The sequence below is a fragment of the Danio rerio genome, chromosome 3 (assembly GCF_049306965.1).
Source record: "Danio rerio strain Tuebingen ecotype United States chromosome 3, GRCz12tu, whole genome shotgun sequence".
NCBI classification, from domain to species: domain Eukaryota; kingdom Metazoa; phylum Chordata; class Actinopteri; order Cypriniformes; family Danionidae; genus Danio; species Danio rerio.
The window spans coordinates 51910003-51937512 of NC_133178.1; the positions used below are offsets into that span (position 1 = coordinate 51910003).

At 42.3% G+C, this 27510-nt stretch overlaps 2 protein-coding genes across 6 annotated transcripts in view; one reads left to right on the forward strand and one right to left on the reverse strand.

Moving 5' to 3' along the window:
• The window catches only part of gsg1l2a (gsg1-like 2a), a 172995-nt gene extending 158203 nt beyond the window's left edge, over positions 1–14792 (forward strand). For 4 of the 5 annotated variants that reach the window (XM_009299754.5, XM_073945007.1, XM_073945009.1 and 1 more), the window contains one exon: positions 13599–14786. In XM_009299754.5, coding sequence (XP_009298029.1) covers positions 13599–13878 — 280 coding nt within the window. In that variant the 3' untranslated portion in view covers positions 13879–14786. Of the gene's footprint in view, positions 1–13598 lie in introns of all 5 variants that reach the window. The other variant, XM_073945008.1, reaches the window with a different exon arrangement.
• On the reverse strand, positions 3837–6549 carry LOC141381284 (uncharacterized). Its single transcript, XM_073945011.1, has 2 exons — positions 5292–6549; positions 3837–5153 (listed from the first exon to the last, which is right to left on the reverse strand). The coding sequence occupies exon 2, from the start codon at positions 5067–5069 to the stop codon at positions 4443–4445; it is 627 nt and encodes a 208-aa protein (XP_073801112.1). The 5' UTR covers positions 5070–5153; positions 5292–6549; the 3' UTR covers positions 3837–4442.
• Positions 14793–27510: the final 12718 nt, after the last annotated feature.

Below are 27510 nucleotides of genomic sequence, written 5' to 3' on the forward strand. Positions count from 1 at the left end.
AAAACGAAACCGCATGAAATATGGGGCTTTATGAAAATTTTTATATGCACAGCAACTTCTGGACTGAACTATTGAGTATTTAAAATATCTATATTACTCTCGTAGCATTCGCCAAAACTAATATATTTTTACGTAAAAAACACAGAACATAGCTGAATGGGTTGCCTGCTGAGCCAGAGCGACAGCAGCAGACCAATTCCGCACGACCAGAGCCTTCACCCGACAGTTATTTTCAAAATGCATAACATAAGCCAAAACAGTAGACATGCCATGCCCATCATCCTTTCAGACAACTTCGCTTTAAACTGTATTAAGGTCCTATTTACACTGCACGGTTTTATATAAAAAGTTAATGATACATATAATAGGCTACATTTTGATGGTGAAATAACCTTTAAACGATGGCTGTTATTTATTTCAGTATTCAAACATTAAATAAAGAATGTATCAAGTGAAATAAAATAAATATGAAACAACACGTGGATTTAAATATAAAGGACTATTATAATTAGCAAAATGCTGCTCTTTTTATCTTTGTATTCTTTAAATTTTGTTATTTTTTTTATATTTTAAATTAATTAAAGCTATAGACAAATACCGCTTGAAATTTTAGAAAATATTATGCGCAACCCAGTACATATCAAAGATCACCAAGAACAAACAAACAAAAGCACATTGCTTGTTAATCAATTTATTCAAGCTCTAGCCACAAATAAAATAATAGACTATTTTAATATTTTAATAATAACATATAATAATATATAAAAATATATAATCATTTAATAAATAAAATATGTTGGTAAGAATGTAGTGGGCCAGTGATTCCCTGACTGCCATCAGTGGATTAATGAGCTCAGGAGAATTCTGCTTTGCATTTTTCTATGCATTATTAACATCACTAAACCAGACATTTGTTTTATAAGTTAACCAAATATTCGCAGTGATTCAGCAGTTTTTTTCTGACACGTTTGCCAGTCCTGCCAGTCAGTGAAAAAAAGTAACTGTGGTCCTGTTCACGCAGGTATTGAGATTCTTTTTTATCAATCTGATGCAACTTTTATTATTTACAGGACATTAAAATGCAATTAAAAGTTTCAAAACAATTAAACTCAGTTTATCAAAAGACCAGCCTGTTTTATGCATTAAATAATGAAATATATAATTTCCTTTATTTCCGATTAGACCATACATTTTAGTCTGTTTTACAGTATTTACAGTGCTTTTTTTTTTTTTAAAAAACATTCGTTTAACAAATATTTTAGCACATCGAAAGTGATTAAATTACCTGTTGTTTGATTAAAACCTTTATGCAAAAGGATCAGAAATTGATCGCGCACACGCAAGAAAAAAGACAATCTTGGGACACATGAAACAAGAAACATGCATTGCTCTCATGCCATGTTTTGAGGATAAATTCACATCTAAGTGCTGCTTTGAATAGAATAAAACTATTAAAAGCACATTAAAGAATTTACTAATAAAAAAAACACCAATTGACGGGCTCTGCTTTCAGTTTTAAAAGAATCAAGCAGCTGTAAAACAATATAATTTGCTAAAGAGGAATGACAGGGAAAAAAAAAGATTAAACATATCGGTACTGTTAAAAGAACATTCCACTTTAATATATTCTTTCGACTCTGATAGGCCTACATCAGCTAAGATTATAAATGACGGAGTCTCTCCTGCCTGCTTAGCAGCGCGTCTCGCTGGTTATGAACGAGAAGGTGAAGAGAATGCGCTGTTTAGTTTCGGCTCATTCATTCATTTTCTTGTTGGCTTAGTCCCTTTATTAATCCAGGGTTGCCACAGCGGAATGAACCGCCAACTTGTCCAGCAAGTTTTTACCCAGCAGATGCCCTTCCAGCCGCAACCCATCTCTGGGAATAGTTTCGGCTCGATATATTTAAATTAAAACTAACACCGAACTGCTCATAACGCTCGAAAAGTTTAATGCATAACTCTTGTTGGTTGTACCCGAGGGAGGCACAATAAATGCGCCATTCTTTTAATTCTATATTCGTGAAGAATGAGCCAACCGCAGATGCTTAGTTATGTTGATTGGACACTGTGCTTTATAACTTATTAGTTATATAACAATAATCACACTTAGCTTTGCCATCGTTCTTCACCACATGCATGCACTCTTTTGAGCACATCTTTCGGTCCATCTTTAAACAAATGTTTAGATTATTGAAGGTGCTCTCGGCGGAGTAGCGGAGTAGCGAGTGAAAAAATGTGCATGCAGAAATTGGCATCAAAATTTTAATTATATAACAAGCATCGCATTCTTTCTAATCCTCGCCCTGTTTTAATAAAAGTTGTGTTTTTTTATATTTGTGGCTGTGAAGTTTATTAAGAATATATATATATATTGAGATACTGAGCCATTACAAGTAAAAAAAAAAAAACAACAACAAAAAAACAACAATTTTATTTCAAAGAAGAACATTGACGTTTTGAGGAAAAAAAGGGAACAGAACTGAAACTAAATTATTAAAAATAAACTTGCGGGACTTAATTTATGTCCTGCAGCAACATTATTTTTATTATACTTTAAGTGATCTGCTTGAGGTAGGTCACGTTTATCAATGGTAAGTTTTAGCCTAAATCTACATCAATAACATAATGTGCAGTCCTTTACCATACAAAAAAGAAAAGAAAAAAAAACATTATTATACACCATAGTAGCCTATAAAAAGGCCGCAAATCTGTTTTAAATGCATAAAAAGGCAAGCACATATCTAAGCCTTGAGTTTGTTCACACTCTGCCTGTAATAACATAAATGCTGTATTTTAATATATCTAATTTTGATGAATTAGCTCTAACTGACAGCTTTTTCTTCTTTTTCCGCGGTTATGCGCGCATTAGCCTATATATCACACGCATATGCAAGGTGACTGAAATTTAATATAAAAGACAAAACATACTGAGCCATTAAGTAAAAAAACAAACCAAAACAACAGTTATACTTTAAAGCAGAACATTGACATTTTGAAACAAAAAAACGGAACTGAAACTAAATTATTAAAAATAAACCTGCCAGACTTAATCTATGTCCTATTTTCATTATTCATTTATTTTCATTATTCGTTTATTATTATGTACAATAATTGAAACATATGAGATAGTAAAATATAACCAACAACGAAAATGTAACACTAAACACTGAACATCTCTCTATAGGCTAAAAGACTGCTTTATAGATATATTTATTGATTTATTTAGGCCTATTTATTTATTTATTTATTTATTTATTTAAGACTACTTATTTGTTCTGGATTTTTGTGCTTTCATTTTAGTTGTCTTTTATTTCTTCAATTCTATTTTCCAAAATGAATCCTCTTTGCACTTAAAAAGTTTACAATAAAGCGTGTTAACAAATTTTAAATGATTAATGAAGGAATTATAATGCTTTGACTTATTTTTAAATCTCATGTACAAGCACAGTAGCATATTTAAAGCTGCTGTATAGGGTGTTTCTGTCCGTTCACATACCGTCCCTTTGCGCCCCCTGACGGCTTATTCAAAAACTGCGGTCATACACTAAAAACAAAGCGGCAGTTATTTCAAACGGCGGCGGTATATGACTTTGAACTCTCACCTACTGTATGTATGGTTGAAGAAAATTTGTTGTTACTTAGTTTGGTGTTGATTTGAATTAGAGGTCTACTTTTCATAAGTTTGTACTTTGGAAATGTAAAAATCCTTCTGTATGATAATAATTTGAATGTTGTAAAGTAATAAAGAGGTTTTTGGACCCCCCCCCCCCCCCCCCCTCTCTCTCTCTCTTTATCTTTCTCTCTCTATAACGGCTGAGATGACACACAATTGGAGGTTTGATCCAATATGCATGTTTATTTAGCGTCAAGTAAGCAATGGTCAAATCAGGTGTAAACAGATATATGTAGGCAAAACCAGAGTCGTAGTCGTATAACAGGCAATAGGTCAAAAGGCAGGCGGCTAAACAAGAGAACAGGGATAAACTAGGCTAGGGTCTAAAACACGGAGAAACAAGATAAGGAGAAACGCGTTGTAATGTCACTGAAAACGAACAAGACTCGGCAAACTGGAAGTGTTAATGAGTGGCTTATGAAGAGTGTCTAATCAGTCTCTGAAAGTCCTCAGGTGATGCAAGTGTAATCAGTCTAGATGAGTGTCTGGGAGAAGTGCATGTATGCATATGTAGTCCAGAGGAAGGCGGAAGTGTGGATCAGGTGGGAGGTGGAGCGAAGGCAGAACCAAGGGGAGGGATGGAGGGCCAGGACCATGCAGCATGGGGCGTACCTGGGGCGTGGAGCTGAGGTGGGCCTGGAGCGTGGAGCTGCGGAAGGCCTGGATAGTGGAGCTGTGGAGGGCCTGTAGAGTGGAGCTGCGGAAGACCAGGAGAGTGGAGCTGCAGTGGACCTGGATCATGAGACATTGGAGGACCTGGAGCGTGGAGCTACATTGGACCTGGTTCATGAGGCTGAAGAGGGCCTGGAGTACTGCGGGGAGCCGTCAGGGTTGGAGGCTTGTTGGGAGCCGGCAGGGCGACCCGTCTGGGTGGTGCCAGCAGGGCGAGGAGTCTGGATGGTGCTGGCCGGGCGAGCTGTCTGGGTGGCGCCGGAAGAGCGAGGAGCCGGGCTGGGACTGGCAGGGTGAGGAGCTGTGGGCGTTCGGAAAGCTCAGGCGGCGGCCACTCAGGAAACTCAGGCGGCGGCCACTCGGAAAGCTCAAGCAGTGGTGGCCACTCGGAAAGCTCAGGCAGTGGTGGCCACTCGGAAAGCTCAGGCAGTGGCGGCCATTCGTGCAGCGGCATCGACTCAGGCTGCGGCGCTGGCTGCGGCGTCAACTCTGGCTGCGGCGTTGACTCTGGCTGCGGCGCTGGCATCGACTCTGGTTGCGACGTCGACTCTGGCTGCAGCGCTGGCAGCTCTGGCAGTGGCAGCTCTGGAGGGTCTGGCAGTTCTGGAGGATCTGGCAGCACTGGAGGGTCTGGCAGCTCTGGAGGATCTGGCAGCACTGGAGGGACTGGCAGCTCTGGAGATGGCCTTTTAGCAACAGGAACAGACTTGGGACTGGGAGCCATCTTGTGAGCTGACAACCCGTTGCCAGCGGGTCTTGCTCCTCAGTGCCCCCCCAAAAACACATTTAGGATTTTCCTCAACTTCTCCTACGGTGAAGGAGGATCCACACAGTTGAAGTGCCAGATTAATGTACGCCATGATGGTGCAGTGGGGATCATTCAATGGCATAGTAGAATATAAAGGCTCGCTAAGTTCTCCATAAAAAAAAATATCATGAGGCATACCTCACTCATCGAAGTTAAATGTGCCAGGTTAACGAAATCCTCCACATATACTTCGATTGACCTCGCTCCCTGACAAAGGCGCATGATTTGAATTCCCACTGGATCCATCTTTGGCCGAGTCTTCTGTAACTGCTGGGATGACACACACAACTGGAGGAAAGATCCAATATGCAGGTTTATTCAGCATCAAGTAAGCAATGGTCAAATCAGGTGTAAACAGATATAAGTAGGCAAAACTCTGGTCTAAGACTCTGATCTTATCTTAGAGTCGTGTAAGGTCCAGCCAGTTGGTCCAATGACGGTATCCACTGGTGGATGAAGGTTCACTGCATGTTCGGTCTTTCCAGTGCACAATGTTGATTTATATTAAACTTAACTCATATCTGACTCCAATTTTAGTATGAGGTGGTTTAGAATATTAATATATTTATCCTCGTTTTATCTGATTCCAATTATAAAACATTGAGAAGGTTATTTTGTTTCCGTTCACATTAATTTAGATTATGATTGAATATTCTCTTCGGTTCATCATTTTATGTTATTCTCGTTGATTGGGATTCCTATAACATCCTGAATCTTGTACCGGCCGAGTATACAATTTCTTAAGCACAAGCATGTCAGTCTTGGTCACTAAACAGTGGCGATTGATCGCTATCCTAAAAAGGCAGAACCCTACTTACTCAGATTAGGATATTTTTTATGCGGTCCCCATAGGTCTGCTACCTCCTAAATCAGACAGAGCTATTTAGTCATATAACGATCATTACTATAGAATTAAGCAGACCAGTCGTACTTAAACTAGTAGTAACTTTGAATAATCACTATACTATCTAAATAGTATTATAAGTTTATCGGGTGAAGGACTATCCCCTTAGATATCCTTTTACAGCCTAAGTATACATGAAAAAGTGCCAATTTGTTAGTCGGAGCTCTAGAGACATCGTATAGCGTGCCGCAATGCTCCGTCTACCGTGTCCTAGTCCGCTACTAACCTGAACAGGGGCTTGTGGTGCTATGAAATAACCACAATCTACTAAAGATAATAACACGAACTCTGTTTGAATCATTCAAAACATAACAATTTATTAGTCAGGTAAATTTATTATGCCAATTCAATCAGTCAATTCATAAACGATCAATACAAAACATCAAATTATCAAAGATAAATCCAAGATGAAAAAGATGCATTCCTGACTTTGAAATATACATAACATGGAACAAGCCATGTTATGGGCTGATCTGGTTAGGCAGAATCGCCCTGAATCTTTCGCGGACCTTACCTTAAATAATCCAAGAATTCCCTCAAGGAAGGGGGTGTGAATAACAAAAGGCATTCACACTTAGGGAAAAGTCACACCCTTCACAGTGGTTCAAAAGATGCCTGAAGTTATATATTTATTGTTTTGATTATGTCTATTTCTGAGAGAATGAGACCATTGTACCAATCGCACTGAGACATTTCAAATGATATCAAACATGATAGTTAAAGTCAGTTTGGGTAATCTAGAACATTCAAACATTGAAATGACCATATGCGTGAGTTGGGGGATGAAGCTGAGTTTCAGCATACTCAGATGCAAATGCAGCAGGAACTGGTTTTTCCCGCATTCCCCCCTGGTGGGTTGTGGAGTCCATTGGCCCTGTTTTCAGCTCATGTTTTGAATTGTCAAAGACATCAAAAATATTTGTAATATTTCAATTCGTGTTCAGCAGGTAGCTAAATAGGTCCAGGCTCGTTTTCACCTCTCTTGATGAGCCGAATGCACAGTTCATTCAGTCCATACGCCTGTGGACACATAGCTTCCACTGTGTCCTTCCCCTGGCAAAAGTGTCCACGTCGTGTGGGCTTCTCATAGTCTGCTTCTTCTGATGAATCTGGTCACCTCCAGACATGCAGACATCGGCATGTGGGGGTCTACAGTGTGTATACACTGCCCTCTTTCCGGACACCTAAACAGCAACTTGATGGCTCAGCGATTGAACAATTATGAACTTGTGTCATTCTGCATTGGAGAAAGTCATGAGGTTAAGCATAAAGTATATGATCAAAACATAAAAGTCAGCAAGTGCGAGTTGTACAACTGGTCTCAGGTCTCTTTCAATCTGTTTAAAAGGTCCAATCCAAAACAGATGAATTCTTTGTCACCACTGAGATGGGGTATAATGATAGGGAGAATATTAAATATTCTTGGTTTGAATTACTCAAGGTAAAGCTATCAAAAGGTCAGTGCAACTTATTAAAACAGTATAACAGGCAGTATGCATCATAAAACATATCATCATGACAATACGTTCAAATAAATGACATTCATTTTCAAAATGAAAAAAAATGAAGATATTTGTCATACATGATAGTAATCACATTATTTAACCATAATTATGAAGGTATATCTATAATAATGTGTGTGTTTGTGTGTGTATGTCGTGTGGTGTGTGTGTGTGTGTGTGTGTGTGTGTGTGTGTGTGTGTGTGTGTTTTGTGTGTGTGTGTGTGTGTGTGTGTGTGTGTGTGTGTGTGTGTGTGTGTGTGTGTGTGTGTGTATAGGCTTGAACACAATTGATGGTATTTGTCACATTTAAGATTTCCTAGTTAATTATTAGAAGTGTCCTCACTTCAGGTTTAATTTTAATCACTTTAGCACTTATACCTGTTATTGGTGATAGATTGGAAAACCAGGGGCCCTCTGGTTTGTCAACCATCCCCATAACAGTCAGTGTATCTATTCTTGAATTTATTGGCAAGTTCGCCTCTATTGAAATTTTATACCATCAATTTGTTGTCAAAGCCATGCAAATGTGTAATTTCTTTTCAGCTGACAGAGGATGTCAGAGGGTGTTTGTTGTCTCGTCTGTCATCAGATTAATTATTCTGTTCTATGTGTGTGAGGCTAATGTGTTTTGTTTGTATAAACATGGACAAAAGATCTTAATTAAGGAGATTTGACTCCTGGGTCTTTGAAGACTAAGGTGTTATCTATGTGCCTGGGTTTACCTGTGGCTATGTGTCAGTGTAATGCTCCGAACAATGGTAATCAATTTTTATAATTGTGTTGTAAAATTTTTAGTCCTGTTTTAACAGGGAGCCAGCATAAGAATGTGAACATGAGGTGTGTTCCGGCTTAAATTGATTCCATATAATATCTTTTACGGAGCATGATAAGGTGCAATGTTCAAAGCTGGATCCTGTAAGAATGCATTTTCATGGTTAGTTTAATTATCACACTCTATACTCCTGTTTGTAGTTCAAACTGCAGCTATACAGGGGATAGCAGAGTTTTCTACTTTTGGAGATCAAAGAAACAAGTATCTTGCAGGAACAATGCAGTAAAGTTCATTATTGCCTCTAGGTAACCAGGGTTTTAGTCCCATTGCTATTAAGCAATTTTGGGAAGATTTTAACTATGAGATCTTTTTGTGTCTCTGTTTAATTTAACATGTAATAATTTACATCTTAGTTGAAGAAAGATGTTTTGTGAAATCACAAAGCCTCCTACAATGCTGAATCCATTGATAAGATCAGCTGTGGATAATTTTTATTCTGATGACTAATCAAAGGCTTTTTCAGAAGACTCACTGCAGGTGAGGTGTTAACGCCACAGGGGTTCTTGCTTTGAGATGCAAGATGGAAGACTTTTGGCCTCTCAGGTTATGGCCTAACTTTTTGTTGCCCTCATTCGTCCACGTTTGAAGTGGACTGGATCTGGAGCATTCTTTGTTACTGGTCCGCCTAAGATGAGAACAAAAGCAGAGAGAACCATAGTTAATTTTAGAATTTTTATCAGTTTCAAATTCAATCATGTGGAATTAATGTTCTGGAAGCCACATGATGTTGTTGGTCAGATCTGAATTGCTGTTGTTGATTTCAGCATATTGTGAGTGTGTAACACCTGAAACTGCTCTCGCTGTGGAGTTTACACAGTCTGCTGTATTCTGAGCATTACCTCCCAGTTCCGCTGGGGACATTTTTTCTGAATCAATTAATGATTTTTCACTAATTTCAGTTCACAATCTAATGGGCCGATACCCATAGTTCATTTTTTGCTCTCATTAACAGTCAGATCTGTTGGCAGAAATCATTTCACCCTTTTGGTGTTCTCTGCTTAACAGTTTTCATTTTATGGTGTGGCTCACAGGTTAGATCTTTTGACCCATAAAAACTTTGGTAACTCTGAATGTTATCATATCCATCCCCCTTTCATTATTTTTCTGGTGAGTTAAACTCTCTGATCAAATTTTAATTGTAGGTGGTGTTTTTCAGCGAGGATTTTATTGGTTTACAATCAGTTATGCTATAGTAGTTCTGTCAGTGTTTTCCTTAAGCATAAAGAAAGCAAACCTCCTCAAGATGAATGTTTCATCTTTAGTCTTCAGTGCCATGAATTGGCGATTATAATATAATGTACATTATTGTTTATTCCTAATGTAATTATATTATATTAAAAATAGTAAGGATTATAATTTAATTATATCTGGTCTCTGGGGAGTGTTTTAGAACAACAGTGCATTTTAGCTTAATGCTTTTATCTTGTGATCAGGGCTGTGTTTGCCTGTAGGTTGCATGGAGAACAAAAGGGTCAGCAAAGGCTTGTGGCCAAATGGAAGAATGTAATTGTTTTATGCAAATACAGCAAACACATTCTCAGTATCTTATTCTCACTGAGGTGAAATTTCTTTGCTCTCTGTCAGGCCATTTGAATATGAAAAGGTTTGAGCAGTCAGGAGGTCTAAGGGCTGATTTAAAGCTAAAATCTTATAATTTAATTTCTATCTTTTATATTTAGTCTGTTTCGAGATAAAATTAAAGTATAGTGGATATTTTAGTTGATCAGCATCATATTTGAATTTATCACCATTAAATTTAAATGACAAATTTCTGATTGGTAAAGTTTTCATTAGAGCCTATTTGTCTTTTTTGCAATCAAATCATTCTGTTCTGCACACCTTTATTTTTCACATGCAAATGCCTTAGAACAGACTGTTGTTATTAATCCCATTTAAAAGTTTACAATTGTTTTTAAATCTTTAACCATTTTTTCCTTTTTTCCATTTTTCTCTTTTTTATAAAACTGTAGATTAAAAACAATGGATAGTTTTTGATATAAACTTTAAGGATCTAATTTATGACTCTCCACTGAGTCCCAGAATATAATTTGGATGATGTTATTCCAATTTTAAGCTTCAACTCTTGCTGTCTAGCAGACAAAGAGATATTTCAGAGCAAGGGATGGCGTTTATCTATACTGATGCAATCATGTCCCTGATAATCAAAGTGGTTTTGTCTAATTCTCAACCCCACCGGATAACGCATTCCGGTCTAACATTTTTGAGCATTTCCGACTCATTCTATCAATGTGTTTATATAGGGTGCGTCTCGCTTTCCCTCAACATTTCTAATAGGCAAAGAAGAATTGACTTACCACAGCAGCTGAAGATAGAATAGAAGATCCAAACCTCTTGCTTGATATAAATCCATTTTGTGCTGGAAAGACGTAACTCGCCTGAGTTGGCAGATCACGTCGGGGTCACCATTTTGTAAGGTCCAGCCAGTTGGTCCAATGACGGTATCCACTGGTGGATGAAGGTTCACTGCATGTTCGGTCTTTCCAGTGCACAATGTTGATTTATATTAAACTTAACTCATATCTGACTCCAATTTTAGTATGAGGTGGTTTAGAATATTGATATATTTATCCTCGTTTTATCTGACTCCAATTATAAAACATTGAGAAGGTTATTTTGTTTCCGTTCACATTAATTTAGATTATGATTGAATATTCTCTTCGGTTCATCATTGTATGTTATTCTCGTTCATTGGGATTCCTATAACATCCTGAATCTTGTACCGGCCGAGTATACCATTTCTTAAGCACAAGCATGTCAGTCTTGGTCACTAAACAGTGGCGATTGACCGCTATCCTAAAAAGGCAGAACCCTACTTACTCAGATTAGGATATTTTTTATGCAGTCCCCATAGGTCTGCTACCTCCTAAATCAGACAGAGCTATTTAGTCATATAACGATCATTACTATAGAATTAAGCAGACCAGTCGTACTTAAACTAGTAGTAACTTTGAATAATCACTATACTATCTAAATAGTATTATAAGTTTATCTGGTGAAGGACTATCCCCTTAGATATCCTTTTACAGCCTAAGTATACATGAATAAATGCCAATTTGTTAGTCGGAGCTCTAGAGACATCGTATAGCGTGCCGCAATGCTCCGTCTACCGTGTCCTAGTCCGCTACTAACCTGAACAGGGGCTTGTGGTGCTATGAAATTACCACAATCTACTAAAGATAATAACACGAACTCTGTTTGAATCATTCAAAACATAACAATTTATTAGTCAGGTAAATGAATTATGCCAATTCAATTAGTCAATTCATAAACGATCAATACAAAACATCAAATTATCAAAGATAAATCCAAGATGAAAAAGATGCATTCCTGACTTTGAAATATACATAACATGGAACAAGCCATGTTATGGGCTGAGCTGGTTAGGCAGAATCGCCCTGAATCTTTCGCGGACCTTACCTTAAATAATCCAAGAATTCCCTCAAGGAAGGGGGTGTGAATAACAAAAGGCATTCACACTTAGGGAAAAGTCACACCCTTCACAGTGGTTCAAAAGATGCCTGAAGTTATATATTTATTGTTTTGATTATGTCTATTTCTGAGAGAATGAGACCATTGTACCAATCGCACTGAGACATTTCAAATGATATCAAACATGATAGTTAAAGTCAGTTTGGTTAATCAAGAACATTCAAACATTGAAATTACCATATGCGTGAGTTGGGGGATGAAGCTGAGTTTCAGCATACTCAGATGCAAATGCAGCAGGAACTGGTTTTTCCCGCATTCCCCCCTGGTGGGTTGTGGAGTCCATTGGCCCTGTTTTCAGCTCATGTTTTGAATTGTCAAAGACATCAAAAATATTTGTAATATTTCAATTCTTACAGTCGTATAACAGACAACAGGTCAAAAGGCAGGTGGCTAAACAGGAGAACAGGGATAAACTAGGCTAGGGTCTAAAACACGGAGAAACAAGACAAGGAGAAATGCGTTGTAATGTCACTGAAAGCGAACAAGACTCGGCAAACTGGATGAGTGAAGGACAGGCTTATGAAGGGTGTCTAATCAGTCTCTGAAAGTCCTCAGTTGATGCGAGTGTAATCAGTCTAGATGAGTGAGCAGGCATGAGTGTCTGGGAGAAGTGTATGTAGTGCAGAGGAAGGCGGACCTGTAGTCCATGGTTATAGTGGCTCCGGAGGGCGATCGCTGGTTAGAGTAACACTCGCTCTCTCTCTCTCTCTCTCTCTCTCTATCTTTCTCTCTCTCTGTGTGTGTGTGTGTGTGTACATGACATCCAGCAAACCTCTAGTCTTAAAATAGCTGTGCTCACAAACTGATGAATAACATTGAGGTAGTGAGGTTAATAGAATAATTAATGAATTATTTAAGCGTTGACTGAACATTATTAACTGTAACTGTGTCATGGTATTATCTACTGTTTTAATTCACTGACCCTGACAGTGAGATTAATCTTGGATTATGTTGCAACATGAGGTTAATTTGACTTCACCTATAATAATAAGAATGTTTGACAGAACGAGCCTCATCAATGCTTTAAAAAGATCTGCCATATTAAAGACAGAGAAACTGAGAATCAGTTAAATCATTTTAACAATGTATGCCTTGCTTCTTAAAGCCTAAATTCAATAAATCTTTACATATACAGAGTTACTGTATTCAGGGTTTTAAAATCAAAACCACATCACCATCATAATCAGAAATTAATGTCACACACAACATCAGTGAATAAAACTGTTATTTTTCTTTTACCTTGCCATAACAATTACACCTATCAAAGCTACCAAGTAAAGCAAACCCTGTCTTCCACAATAGTGACTTTGCATCATTGACTTTGCATCAGTAAATGTCAAATGTGAAAATGTACAAAAGTGACTTTTTTAGATTTTTGACAGAAAAATAATGTCAAACTCTATAGTCAGTCACTGTTATGATTTTCTCTTCAGCGATTCTGCTTGTTAGCATCAGGTTCTGTTCAACCAACATTTAATAATCTCATTCAATTTACCACGGCTGCAGTGTTATTTTTAATATCACACAGTGTTAATTTATCACTGAGTGTTTTGCTGTTTAGGCTTTGACTAGCATTTTTATAAGGACAAAAAAATTATAAAAATCTTGGATGGACTGAGATAAATTTTTGGCTTTAAAAATTCTTAAAAAATCTTTAAAAATTGCTTAATCGTGCTTCTCTTTTTTTCTCTCTCAGTCTGGCGTGGTGTTCGTTCGGCACCTGTATGAGCTCTGCGGTCACAGCTCTAAACCATTACACCAAAACCATCATTGAGTTCAAGTTCAGGCGGAGGACCATTGAGAAGAAACTGCGCATCAAGCAGAGGATTCTGGAGCTTGACCTGCCAGAAGACTTATGGTACATAACATTATTACAAGACCAAGCAGACCAACACACTACTCTGTATGTAAATGGCCCTGGATCATCCTGCATCAACCCCAGTATACTGGACAACTGGGACAGAGAATACTGCTAAAAATCCACTGATCCACTTCTGCACATGATTTTGTGCTGAAAATTTTATTTTATTGGGCTATATTCAAGAGAGCAATATATTGACTAAGTTCTGCTTTTGTTCTAATACGATTAATTTATTAATTTAATTGAGGTTTAAAAATAATTATAAGTTAAAGGAAGAGTTCATTCAAAACTAAAAATTCTTTCTTCATCTACTATTGCTTAACTTCTCACAAACCTTTTGTTCTGATGAACAAAAAAGATGTGTAAACCTGTAACCATTGACTTACATAGTATTTGTTTTATAGTCAATGGTTAAAAGTTTGTAACATTTTTCAAAATATCTTCTTTTGTGTTAATAAAATAAGTTATATGTTATTTTGTGTTCACTCATAAAGGTTTGGAACCACATTGATAAATGATGTGTAAATTTGTATTTTTGGTCAAATGTCACATTGCATTTTTTCTCAATTGCCAATAAATAAAAATAAATAAATAAATAAATAAATACATACATACATGCATACATACATACATACATACATACATACATACATACATACATACATACATACATACATACATAAATAAATTGAAATAAGTTCTCAGTTGCCTGCCCTTATTTAGCGAACTGCGCAGTCTGTTGGCAATACCCTAAACCATTTCACATGGTAAAGCGCAATAGGTGAGAAATGATGTCAGGGTTGTATACGGCACACAAGAGGCTTCTTCAATTTAATTAAATTCATTTAGCACTTTTACAATGTAGATTGTGTCAAAGCAGTTTCAAATAGAAGTTCTAGTAAATTGCAATTGAAAATGGTTGGGGCGTATTGTTTCACTTAACTCACAAATCGATACGATTCACGATTTAGTCAATATGTTTTTTTTATTATATTTTTTAAACAATATTAGTTAAAACAAATTTAAGGTAAAAAAAAAAATATATATATATATATATATATATATATATATATATATATATATATATATATATATATATATATATATATATATATATATATATATATATTGTCCCTAACTGCTGCACTTATTTATTTTTTCTTTTTTTTGCAAAATAATATATTTTCTGCCATAAATAAACTGCTATTTTAAAAACAAATTTCAAAGTAAAAAAAAAAAAAAAAATAGTGGAAATAATAAAAATAATAATAATAATAATACAAACTAAAGAAAACTCATTAATATAAACAGACTAAACTGTGACTGCTGGGATTTTACATTTTGAAAAAGACATATATAAAGCATATCTAAAAATATATATTAAGCATATTTAGGTTTACTGCACATGTACAGTGTTCCCTGCTGGAAAAAAAAAGAATAATAAAAAAACTCTTTCACTGGGGACTGAGGTGGCTGGTGTAGAGAGTTAAGTCTTTTCTAAACAGTGTGTACACAGGTGGTCAAAAGACCCTCTGCTCCCCTGGCATAAAAAAAAAACTGATTATAAAATTTAGAATTATATAGTAAGATAGAGACAGGAGTTGAACATGACTGCGTTGGTCTATAATTAATATTTCTAGTATAATTAATCAGTAATAGTATCAGTATGGTAGACTTAAGAAGATAATTTATTTATTCTTTTTTTTTTTCGGGGTAGTCCCTTTATTAATCTGGGGTCGCCACAGTGGAATGAATCGCCAACTTATCAAGCGAATGGCCTTACAGCTGCAACTCATTACTGGGATTCATATACACTCATTTTACACACATACACTAGACAGAAACAATAGTTGGATTTGAGCTCTGGAGGTGTATTCGTGCTTCTCACGCTGTCATATGAGTTTTGCAGGCCAAAATCACAAAGTGATAAAAACTTACTAAACCAATGAAACTCATCATGCTTTTTGTTTTAAACAACAATTGCATGCATTTTAAGCATGTTATAACAATTGTCAAGAGAACAGAAAGCTATTTTAAGGAAGACAGAAACAATGGTTGGATTTGAGCTCTGGAGCTGTATTTGTGCTTCTCACAATGTAATATGAGCTTTGCAGACCAAACTTACAAAGTGATAAAAGCTGAATAAACCAATGAAACTCATCATGCATTTTGATTTAAACAACAATTGCCTGCATTTTAAGCATGTTGCAACAATTTTTAAGTGAACAGAAAGTTATTTTGAGGAACAGAAAACAATGGTTGGATTTGAGCTTTAGAGCTGTATTTGTGCGGTCACTGGGCTTGCAGTGGTACATAATTGTAAGGTGTACGTCTCCCGTAGGAGCAGTCACTGCGCTTGCAGTGGTGCATGATTGTAAGGTGTACGTCTCCCGTAGGAGCTGTCACTGCGCTTGCAGTGGTGCATAATTGTAAGGTGTACGTCTTCCGTAGGAAGGGTCACTGCGCTTGCAGTGGTGCGTAATTGTTAGGTGTATGTCTCCCGTAGGAGCGGTCACTGCGCTTGCAGTGGTGCATGATTGTAAGGTGAACGTCTCCCGTAGGAGCTGTCACTGCACTTGCAGTGGTGCATAATTTTAAGGTGTATGTCTCCCATAGGAGCAGTCACTGCGCTTGCAGTGGTGCATAATTGTAAGGTGTACGTCTCACGTAGGAGCTGTCACTGCGCTTGCAGTGGTGCAAAATTTTAATGTGTACGTCTCCCGTAGGAGCGGTCACTGCACTAGCAGTGGTGCATAAAAAGTGTGTGTCTACTGTATGAGTGGTCACTGCTCTTGAAATAATGCGTGATAGTGAGGTGTACGTCTCCCGTAGGAGCAGCCACTGCATTAGCGGTGGTGCATAATAATAATGTGTGCGTCTCCTGTATGAATGTTCGTTGCGCTTGCAGCGGTCTGTAATAAAGTGTGCATCTCCCTAGGGACGGTCGTTGCACTAGCTGTGATGCTTAATATTAATAATAAGGTGTGCGTAATAAGTTGTGCGACTCCAGTTGGAGCGACGCTGTACGAGTTTTGTCGAGATAGTATGCGAAGGGTGTTTGAAGAAGGTGCCTTGTGAACTGTCAAAGACGCATGTGTTGTGACATGTGGTGTAATGGGCTCTAGTGGGTGTCGAATTTATCTTAGAGGGGTTTTTTGATGAGGGTTTGTTAGGCTCTTCTGATATGAGAGTGGTCAGATTGAATGTAGCACTTAAAGGCCTGAGAGGACCAACGTCCGAGTGTTTGGATCTGCTGCTCTGATAGACCATTTTGTGCTGCGGTGGTAGCTGCGCCTATACTGAAAGAATGGCTGGAGAAGTTGTCGGCTGGGAAGCGGGACTTAATAAGGACGCATTTAAGATGCTTTTGAAACCAAAAACGAGTAACTGGGCGATTGCTATCGTCTGTGAATAGAGGTTCTGCTAAGGAAGAGGCTTGTGATTTCCGGATTTGTGAAAATGCTAGCAGTGTTTGATATAGACAATTAGGTGATTATAGGCTGAAAATGTAGATGTAATGGCCTTTTTAGCTTGATCGGTTTTGCTTTTTTTTAATGAAAAAGGAAATGGTTTCGTTGTGTAATGTTACTAAATCGGATACGGTGGGATGAATGTTTGGGTTGAACCCAGAGTTCACCTTAAAAATCCAAAGAACGCTAAAATAAACATAGCATCGAGTGTATGTGCTGTGTGGATTGATTCGTATCTTAGAGTCTAGGATCCTAGAGTATCGTAAGAGTGGATATGCATTTAGTGAGTGTTTTCAGCATTATGGGCTGTCGTGTGTCTTGACGTGTGGGGTGGGTTCTTTGTATGCCTTTCAATAAAAGAGCAGTTTGAGAATTAGCTAAGTGAGGTGCAGGGGAACCGTAAATTAGTTTGTGGAAAAATTGAATTCCACTCAAATAGCCTTTGATGGAATTGATCTGGAGTTTTTTTTTAAATGGTCAGGTAGGTTATGCAAGATAAGATGGTGAGTAGGGAAAAATCAGGAAACAGTATGTTATAACATGCATGGAATGTTTTAAAACTTTTCCATGCTGTTAAATATGACTGCAGGGTTCTAGGCGCCACCGCCTGAAGGATATATTCTAGGGAGGCTTTAAGCAGGTTTTTTAAAGGATGATCAATGGGAATATCAACTCTGAATAAGGAGGGACTTGGACTGGAAACGTATCCGCCTCTGGTGCCAAATGTCTAAATTTCTGGAAAGCAAAACGAGAGAGAAAATCAGCAATTTGATTTTTGGATCCAGGAATATGCTTTGCAGTTAAAATAAATTGGTCACATGCTGATATCCAAGTGAGGTTTCTAAGTAGGGGAATTAATGCTATAGAATTTGAATGGCCTTTATTTATACAGTGAACAGTTGCTTCATTGTCACAGTGAATTATAATACTGGAAGAGGACCATTCTTTCCCCCATAGGGATGCAGCGACGACTAGTGGATAGAGTTCAAATAGCGCTGATAATTTAAGTGATTGCAGCAGGTCTAACAGCTGGGGCGGCCAGGTGGACGCGAACCAGCCCCCTTGGTAATAACCTCCGAATCCGATTGACGGGGCAGCATAGGTAAATAATTTGATGTCTGCTGGGGAGGATATTAGGTCGCTGTAAAAGAAGTAGAGACCGTTCCATTGTTTGAGGAATAATTTCCATAAACGGAGTTCATTTAGGCTACTTTCATCGATGGATATTTGATCCTCTAGACTGTGAGCTGAAGACGCGAGAACTGGGGTGAGAAATGAATGATCGGCCTTGGGGAATTATGCGCATTGCGAAATTCAAGTGACTGAAAATTGATAATAGCTCGCGCTTAGAACAGGTGGAGCTGTCTAAAAGGAAGGAACCTACCAGGATCGTTCGATCGATTTTCTCTTTTGGTAGGGATGCTTGGAATTTGTTGGAGTCTAATGCCCAAGAATTCGATGTAAGTGCTTGGACCGGCGTTTTTTTCTTCTGCTATGGGAATCCTGAGTTCGGTGAAAACCTTTTGAACTGTCAAGAGGTGCGCGGCTGGGATAGCGTCGGGTGGTGAGATGATTAGAAAATCGTCTAATAGATGGATTAAGTGCGGGATCTCGTAGTTATTGGAAAGGATTCAGCATATTGCTTTCGACAGCGTGTCTAAAATTTTGGGCTACTTCTGCAACCAAAGGTTAGGCGGACAGAAAAATAATTATTATTTTGCCAGAGAATGCCGAAAAGGTGCCAGAAATCAGGATGGATGGGCATGACTTTAAAGGCGGATGTTATGTCGACTTTTGCCATCCAAGCGCCGTGACCCGCTATTTTGATTAGTGAAGTAGCTTGGTCGATGTCATGATAATTCATAGAGATCTCATCGGGAGGGATGAGACTGTTGATACTAGGAAACGGAGTGTTATGTAGGGAGGAAAGGTCGATTATTAGGCGTTTTTTATCTGATAATTTCCTAGTGGCTACCCCGATAGGACTGATGCGGTAAACACTAAACGGAGATGCGGAGAAAAGTTCAATCATGAAATTTTCGTCTACTTCTTTTTTAATTAAAAGATCGACGATGTCGGGTTTGGCGAGAGCGGACTGAAGATTTAAACAAATAAGACTATAGGCTGTTGAACTCAGTGCAGGGGCTGGCAAAAGCTGTGACAGAAGGGCGGTGACCAGAAAGGAGGGATGGGATATTTGGGTTTGAAGGTGGATCTGGTCTTGGCTGGTTCGGGGAGGGGAGAAGGGATGGGATTTATGAATAGGCAGGATTCAGTGGGGTGGGTGGTGGATCGGCAGACTGCGCAAGATATATTGCAGCAACCTAAAAATACTTTATTATGAAGTTCTGTGTCTAAAGCTCCCCAGAATGGGGACTGGTTCCATTGGGAGATGCGAATGGCGCATTTTGCGGAAAAAAGGCGGTGGTAAGGTGGTAAATAAAAATGGGAGCCTCCATATGAAAGCGTGAGCTCAGCGACTATCGCGAGATAGTCATTGAGTTTGCGCCTCCTGTGGGGATAAACATCCGTGTAGCGTGAGAAAGCTACAGTGAATTCTGGGAATTTAAGGATACGGGACTGAATGTTATTTGTGTTTTTAAGGGTTACTGAGAATTGGCCACAATTTATCTGGCGGTCTGCGGATGTAGGTGGAATGGGTGAGAGGAGGGAAAAAAGATAGACATCCAAACCTGACAGGATTTGGTTCCAGATGGTGTTGGAGACAGGTGGAGGATCCAGGGCGAGGACGTTGGGTGGAACAAGTAGAGGTGTGGCTGTGGACAAAGAAAAATATTTAGTGTGAGAAAGTGACTGTAGGAGGTTAGGTGCTGGAGCCGTTTGCGAAGGCATGCTCACGTTACAGCTGGTGCTGGGATCATGGGTGGGAAGCAAAGAGAAAAGAGGAGGGGCTGCCGGCAATAGTGACATCAGCGGAGGCATGCTCACGCTACTGCTGGCTCTAGTATCGCAGGTGGAAGAAAAAGGGAAGAGTGGGGGGGCTACCGTCGCCAGTGACATCAGCGGAGGTGGCCTCACACTGAAACTTGCGCCGGGGCCTGGAAGAACTTGCGGAAGAAGAGGAGGGATTAGAGAAGCTGGGGTTTGAGCTGGGAGCGGAGGCGGCCTCACGCTCGCGCTGCTCGTGGTAACTTGGAAAGGGTGGGCAGGCAGATTATGAGTTTGGGCTTGTGCTTCCTGTAGCGACTCTGCGCCAAGGATGGACTTCTGGTTCCACTAGCGGAGGCAAGCTCACGCTATACTGGCGGCTCGAGGGAGCATGCCTAGAGCCGGCGTTGATTCCTACTTCCGGGGATTGGGTTCCTGGGTCATCGGGACCCGGGGCTTGCAACAGACTCGCTGAAGGCCTGCTGCTGTGTTCGGGTCTGAAGGATGGGCTTGGATCTGGTCGCTGGTATGGGTTGTGTCGAACCTGGCTGGTTTTCTTCGTGGCTTTGGATGGTGAAGTGGTGGATGGTAGTGGTGCTCCAGATTGCAGGGAGTTATACACCGCCAGGAGTTCGGCTTGGGTGGTTCGGCGCGGAACGGTGACGCCTGCGCTGGCCAGTTCTTGATGGAGGTTGGAGACCGTGTTTTTCCCCGTGGCCGGGATGGAGGATCTGGCTGAGGCAAAGGATGAGGCTGGAGAAGATTGCCTTCTGGGAGATGGAGAAGGTGAGCCCCTTCATGATTGAGCGGCCGTGGTTCGGGCTGAACTGCGACCTTGAGGTGGAGCCGCGGGCTGAGCTGATGTGTTCTGTGAGGCTGCGGTGCTCTGGGTGCCGGCAGGAGATCTCGGAGGGGCCTCGGCAAGGAAGGCGTCGTCCTCTGCGAAGAGATTAATCTCTGACATGATTCAGCGTTGAAGGTTGAATGCTAAAGTCGTGAGATGCTGCAGGTAAGACAGCTTTGGTATATATAGGGGTTTTTTCAAGAACTGATTTGATAATGGGATGATTGTCAATTACGTATTCGATACTGAAACTTCTGCGCATGCTCCTCCCGAAATTTGTTTACAAACATCACTATCAGCTTTGCAGGCCAAAATCACAAAGTGATAAAAACTGACTAAACCAATGAATCTCATCATGCATTTTGTTTTAAACAACAATTGCATGCATTTTAAGCATGTTAAAACAGTTTTCAAGTGAACAGAAAGCTTTTTTGAGGAAGACAGAAACAATGGTTGGATTTGAGCTCTGGAGCTGTATTGTTGCTTCTCACAATGTAAAATGAGCTTTGCAGGCCAAAATCACAAAGTGATAAAAACCTGAATAAACCAATGCAACACATCTTGCTTTTTGTTTTAAACAACTAATGCATGCATTAAGCATGTTTTAACATTTTTCAAGTGAATAGAAAGCTATTTTAAGGAAGACAGAATAATGGTTAGATTTGAGCTGTATTCATGCTTGTCTCGCTGTGATATGAGCTTTGCAGGCCAAAATCACAAAGTGAGAACAACTGACTAAACCAATGAAACTCATCATGCTTTTTGTTTTAAACAACTAATGCATGCATTAAGCATGTTTTAACAATTTTCAAGTGAATAGAAAGCTATTTTAAAGAAGATAGAAAAATGGTTGTATTTGAGCTCTGGAGCTGTATTCATGCTTGTCTCGGTGTGATATAAGCTTTGCAGGTCAAAATCACAAAGTGATAAAAACTGACTAAACCAATGAAACTCGTTGTGCTTTTTGTTTTAAACCACAATTGCAAGTATTTTAAGCATGTTTTAACAATTTTCAGGTAAATAGAAAGCTATTTTGAGGAAGACAGAATAATGGTTAGATTAGAGTGCTGGAGCTGTATTCATGCTTGTCTCGCTTTGATATAAGCTTTGCAGGCCAAAATCACAAAGTGAGAACAACTGACTAAACCAATGAAACTCATTTTGCTTTATGTTTTAAACAACAATTGCATGCATTTTAAGCATATTTTAACAATTTTCATGTGAATAGAATGCTTTTTTAAGGAAGACAGAATATAGGTTAGGTTTGAGCTCTGGAGCTGTATTCCTGCTTGTCTCGCTGTGATAAGAGCTTTGCAGGCCAAAATCACAAAGTGAGAACAACTGACTAAACCAATTAAAATCATCATGCTTTTTGTTTTAAACAACTATTGCAAGCGTTTTATAAATGTTTTAACAATTTTCAAGTGAATAGACAGCTATTTTAAGGAAGATAGAATAATGGTTAGATTTGAGCTCTGGAGCTGTATTCATGGTTGTCTCTTTCCCTGTAATAAGAGCTTTGCAGGTAAAAATCACAAAGGGATAAAAACTGACTAAACCAATTGAACTCATCATGCTTTTTGTTTTAAACAACTAATGCATGCATTTTAAGCATGTTTTAACATGCTGAACATGCTGAACGGCTCGTATAGTTACCAATAGATGTCAACACAATATTTTGAACCTGGTTTACTCCTATTATCGCAGTTTTTTTTTAAATATGTGGTTTTTCTTTTGTTCATGAAAAGCGTCTGTAAACAGGGTCGAAACAACTGTAAATAGGACTCGGGGGGCTTCCGGTTTGGTTGACAACATGTGAAGACGTGTTTGACGGTCCTCCATACTGAACTACACATATTTTTAACCACAAACGCATTCTTGACCAAATTATGCCGAAATCAAGTAATTAAAACACCAGAGTCTATTTAAAGGCGATTTATAGTTAATTATTTTTCTGCTTCTGGACTTTCTCGAGCCTAATTGACTATGCCTGGCAAGCGCAACAAAACTGATAAGATGGCGGAACACGTGAAAGGGGGAACAGTGGAAAGCAGAATGGAAACTAACCAAGAGCTCGTCCTCCGGGAAATAAGAGTACTTAAATTGGAGCTACTCATGAAAATGGACAAAAAGCCGAAGCTCAGGCCACTAAAATTAATCACAATCGAGAATCGACAATCGAGACGCAGGTGCTTCCACTGGATGAAGCTGCGAACGGGCAGTTAGATGCAGTGAGTACACTACAATGAGAAAGTAAAAAAAATTCATTTTGAAAACAAAATGCATTGATTTTATTTTTTTGCTGTTTGAAACAACTAACACTCATTTGGGGGATGGTGGGTCTCTAGCAGGGGGGGTCTTTGAAACGACCGCTGGCAAACGCTATGGATGAGCTCATCGGGGGCGTTGGTTAGACCAGGGGGAGAGCCCACCAAGCCATGCCCGGATAGAGACCACTCTCCCCGGCATGACCCGCGCCTGGAGGGGGGGTAGCGCGTCCCTGGGTTTCGCTGACCTGCCGTCGAGTTTTCGATAACAGACAGATATGAAGGACTTAGTGCAATTTTCGATTTAGCGGTTGAACGAACCAGGGGTCTAAAGAGGGGCCCGTTGCCCCAAAACAAGCGTTCAAACCCGGGCAAACCAAGTGCGCGCTGCTGCCCTGGTCCTACGAAGGACCCAGGCCTCAATGGCCAGCAAAGCTGCCCCAAAACAAGCGTTCAAACCCGGGCAAACCAAGTGGGCGCTGCTGCCCTGGTCCTACGAAGGACCCAGGCCTCATTGGCCAGCAAAGCTGCCCCAAAACAAGCGTTCAAACCCGGGCAAACCAAGTGCGCGCTGCTGCCCTGGTCCTACGAAGGACCCAGGCCTCAATGGCCAGCAAAGCTGCCCCAAAACAAGCGTTCAAACCCGGGCAAACCAAGTGCGCCCTGCTGCCCTGGTCCTACGAAGGACCCAGGCCTCAATGGCCAGCAAAGCTGCCCCAAAACAAGCGTTCAAACCCGGGCAAACCAAGTGGGCGCTGCCGCCCTGGTCCTACGAAGGACCCAGGCCTCAATGGCCAGCAAAGCTGCCCCAAAACAAGCGTTCAAACCCGGGCAAACCAAGTGGGCGCTGCTGCCCTGGTCCTACGAAGGACCCAGGCCTCATTGGCCAGCAAAGCTGTCCCAAAACAAGCATTCAAACCCGGGCAAACCAAGTGCGCGCTGCTGCCCTGGTCCTACGAAGGACCCAGGCCTCAATGGCCAGCAAAGCTGCCCCTAAACAAGCGTTCAAACCCGGGCAAACCAAGTGCGCGCTGCTGCCCTGGTCCTACGAAGGACCCAGGCCTCAATGGCCAGCAAAGCTGCCCCAAAACAAGCGTTCAAACCCGGGCAAACCAAGTGCGCGCTGCTGCCCTGGTCCTACAAAGGACCCAGGCCTCAATGGCCAGCAAAGCTGCCCCAAAACAAGCGTTCAAACCCGGGCAAACCAAGTGCGCGCTGCTGCCCTGGTCCTACGAAGGACCCAGGCCTCATTGGCCAGCAAAGCTGCCCCAAAACAAGCGTTCAAACACGGGCAAGGCCAGTGGGCTGAACACCATGGGAGTCAGGGGTCCATGGCTGAGCTGCTAACCCGTCTCCCAGCGTCCGTCACCCCGCAGCAAACATGAGACCTTATCGCTCACGGAGGTTAGAACAACGTGCGGCTGGTGCCCCATACACGAGCCCAAGGCCGGTGGTGACCCATTCACAAACCCAAAGACCGATTGGGCCACCAGCGGTACGTCTTGGCCAGTTGGGTCACCAGCAGCACGTCTGTCTTGTCCGTGCGGTTTAGAGGAGTTAGTGTCCCCGGGCTTAATAGTGGGGTGCCCGGGCACTGCTGGTGATTAGGTGCAAATCTGGAGGGTCCTTTGGAACCAGCGCTTGCTCCCGGAGAGTGTGTGTACCTCGGGCATTGCGCGCCGGGCACAGGGCCCCCACCGCTGGATGTCAGAGTCTCCGGGCCAGGGAGGGGAGCTGGGCTGGGCTTGCCATCCCCGGAGGGTGTGTGTACCTCGGGCATTGCGCGCCGGGCACGGGGCCCCCACCGCTGGATGTCAGAGTCTCCGGGCCAGGGAGGGGAGCTGGGCTGGGCTTGCCATCCCCGGAGAGTGTGTGTACCTCGGGCATTGCACGCCGGGCACAGGGCCCCCACCGCTGGAGGCCAGAGTCTCCATCAATAGTTCACCAGCGGCTCCATCAATGGTTCACCAGCGGCACATCTTTATGCATCTAGCGCCAAGGTCCAGCAGGAAAACGTTATGCATCTAGCGCCAAGGTCCAGCAGGAAAACATTATGCCTGGCGCTCACCGGGGCGTTGGTTAGACCCAGGCCCGAGCCCACCAAACCATGCCCGACGGGAGACCACCCTTCCCGGCCTACTTGTCGGGACGTCCCGCGCCTGGAGGTTTTTGCCCGACACCCACAATCTCTGACCTGCCATCAGGGTTTCGGGGAAGGCGACAATTTACGGACTTAGTCTCTGACAGTCCAGTCGCCAGTTGTGACTGATCGATAGGAGCTAGTGTGGCGCCCCAGGGGCTAGGCCCCCACCCAGGCCCCCCAAAGCACCAATGGGGTCGGCCTCTTTGGGTGTGGCAGATCCTCCCCGTCCTGGGCGCTCTATCAGGGAGGCGTGGGGGTGTCCCTCAGCACACAGCGCCCCCCCTTCCCGCCCCGATCTGTGGGTAAGGACCCAGATGGCCTGTCTGGCTAAATGACCCAGAGCTTGTCTGCTGCTCAGCCCGCCCGCCAGCCCGCCCCCCTGGAGTCCGTTTCCCCCGCGCCGATACTCGGCCCGTGCCCCCGCCCCACGCCCTGCGAGGGCTGGGGGATGTTCGGTGGGTTCGGTCGAGTCACCCGGCGTGGTGAATCGAGCCCCCAGGGGCAGCATAGGGAACGAGCTGGTGTAGGCTTCGATTCTACCCCCGCCCGAGTGTGTGCGTCTGCATCCCGTCCGTCCGCCCGCAACGCCGCCCACCCCCTGGGTTTATCCTTGCTGGCTCCCGGCTGACCCCCACCCCGCCTACCCTGCTCCCGGGGGGAGTGAGGGTGGTTGGTTGGGGGGGAAGCTAGTGGACTCCGGCGAGGTTAAACGTGCCAGGGGTTACGGGCTGTCTGGACCCCCTTTTCGATGGTTGGTGCGTATCCATGTTGGTTGTAGCAGGTCACAAAAGCTCCCGCGGCTGGTGCGTGTGGAGCTGTTCCCCCCCCCCAAAAAACGGCGCATGTTCGATGGGGCTCAAACAATCCCCATTTTGGGGTGGAAAAAGTGAACGAGAAAGGCTGTGGAAAAGCTCCCGCTGGCCAGAACAGCAATGAAGGTGGGATAGGGAGTGAGGTGGGACACCCCTTCCCCAACTCAAGTCGTAACAAGAGAGAGGTGTCGAACTGCTGACCGGGGCAACGATGAAGGAGCGGTGGGGTGCATTGTTTAACGGGACACCCCCCCTCTGGTTCCTTTGAAAAGGGGGGAAGGGAGTGAGGTGGACACCCCTCTCCCCCCTACTTGAGAGTCGTAACAAAAGAAGGCTTGAACCGAATGGATCTCCGTAGGGCATCGGCTTACACCCCCTGGTGCGGGGGGGTGTCCTTCCCCTTTAAGAAATACGGGTCCACCAACGTGATGACGCGGAAGTGGACGCCGCCTCCGCCCGCCTATCAACCGCCGCACGTGGCGTGTGGGCCCCTTTCCCCCTCTGCATTGGCTCCAGCACGGTCATGGCTGAATGTATCCTATGCTTCAACGTCTACAGCCGGCTCGCGCCTCACCTGACGGCCGTTTACAAGGTGAACAAGCGGACGAGAAGCGGCTGCTGCTCACACTGGCCGCCGGCCGCGTGGTCACGCGGAAGTCGCCGTGCCCGGTCCCGGGCTGTCGCAGGACGCCAGCCCGCCTGGACAGGCACTTGAGGCAGCACGCGGAGCTCTCGAATGGGAGTCATTCGGGGGAAAGGGGGGCAGACAGACGTGGCTGGATGAACCAACGGCTGCAGGTGGCCTTGGTTTAATTTCCTCTCTGGGTCACCAGCAGTTCTTGGTTCATCCAGCCACGTCTGTCTGCCCCCCTTCCCCCCGAATGAGTCCCATTCACGGGGGAGAAGGGCAGACAGACGTGGCTGGGTGAACCAAGAACTGCTGGTGACCCTGAAGAAGAAACGAACATTTCCTCTCCGGGCCACCAGCAGCTTTTGGTTGAGCTGCTGGCGCCCCGGTGAACAGGTCACCAGCAGTCAAGAGCTGTTGGTGACCCAGAGAGGAAATAAAACCGTTGGTGGTCTAATCTGTCTAATGTCCTTCACCAGATAGCCTCGAATCCAACCCAAGCACTAGGCAACAGTGGCGCTCCTCTGGCTTTCTGACTGGCTACCTAACCTCCATCTCTGGGCACCGCTGTGGAGTCTTCCAGAATCTCACAATCCAGGAGGTTGAAGAGGCCTCCAGAAGCCCCGACGAGTCTGCTTATGTCATTAATGTGAGTATGGCGCAAGTAAGGTGGGGGTCACCAGTAGCATGCTCT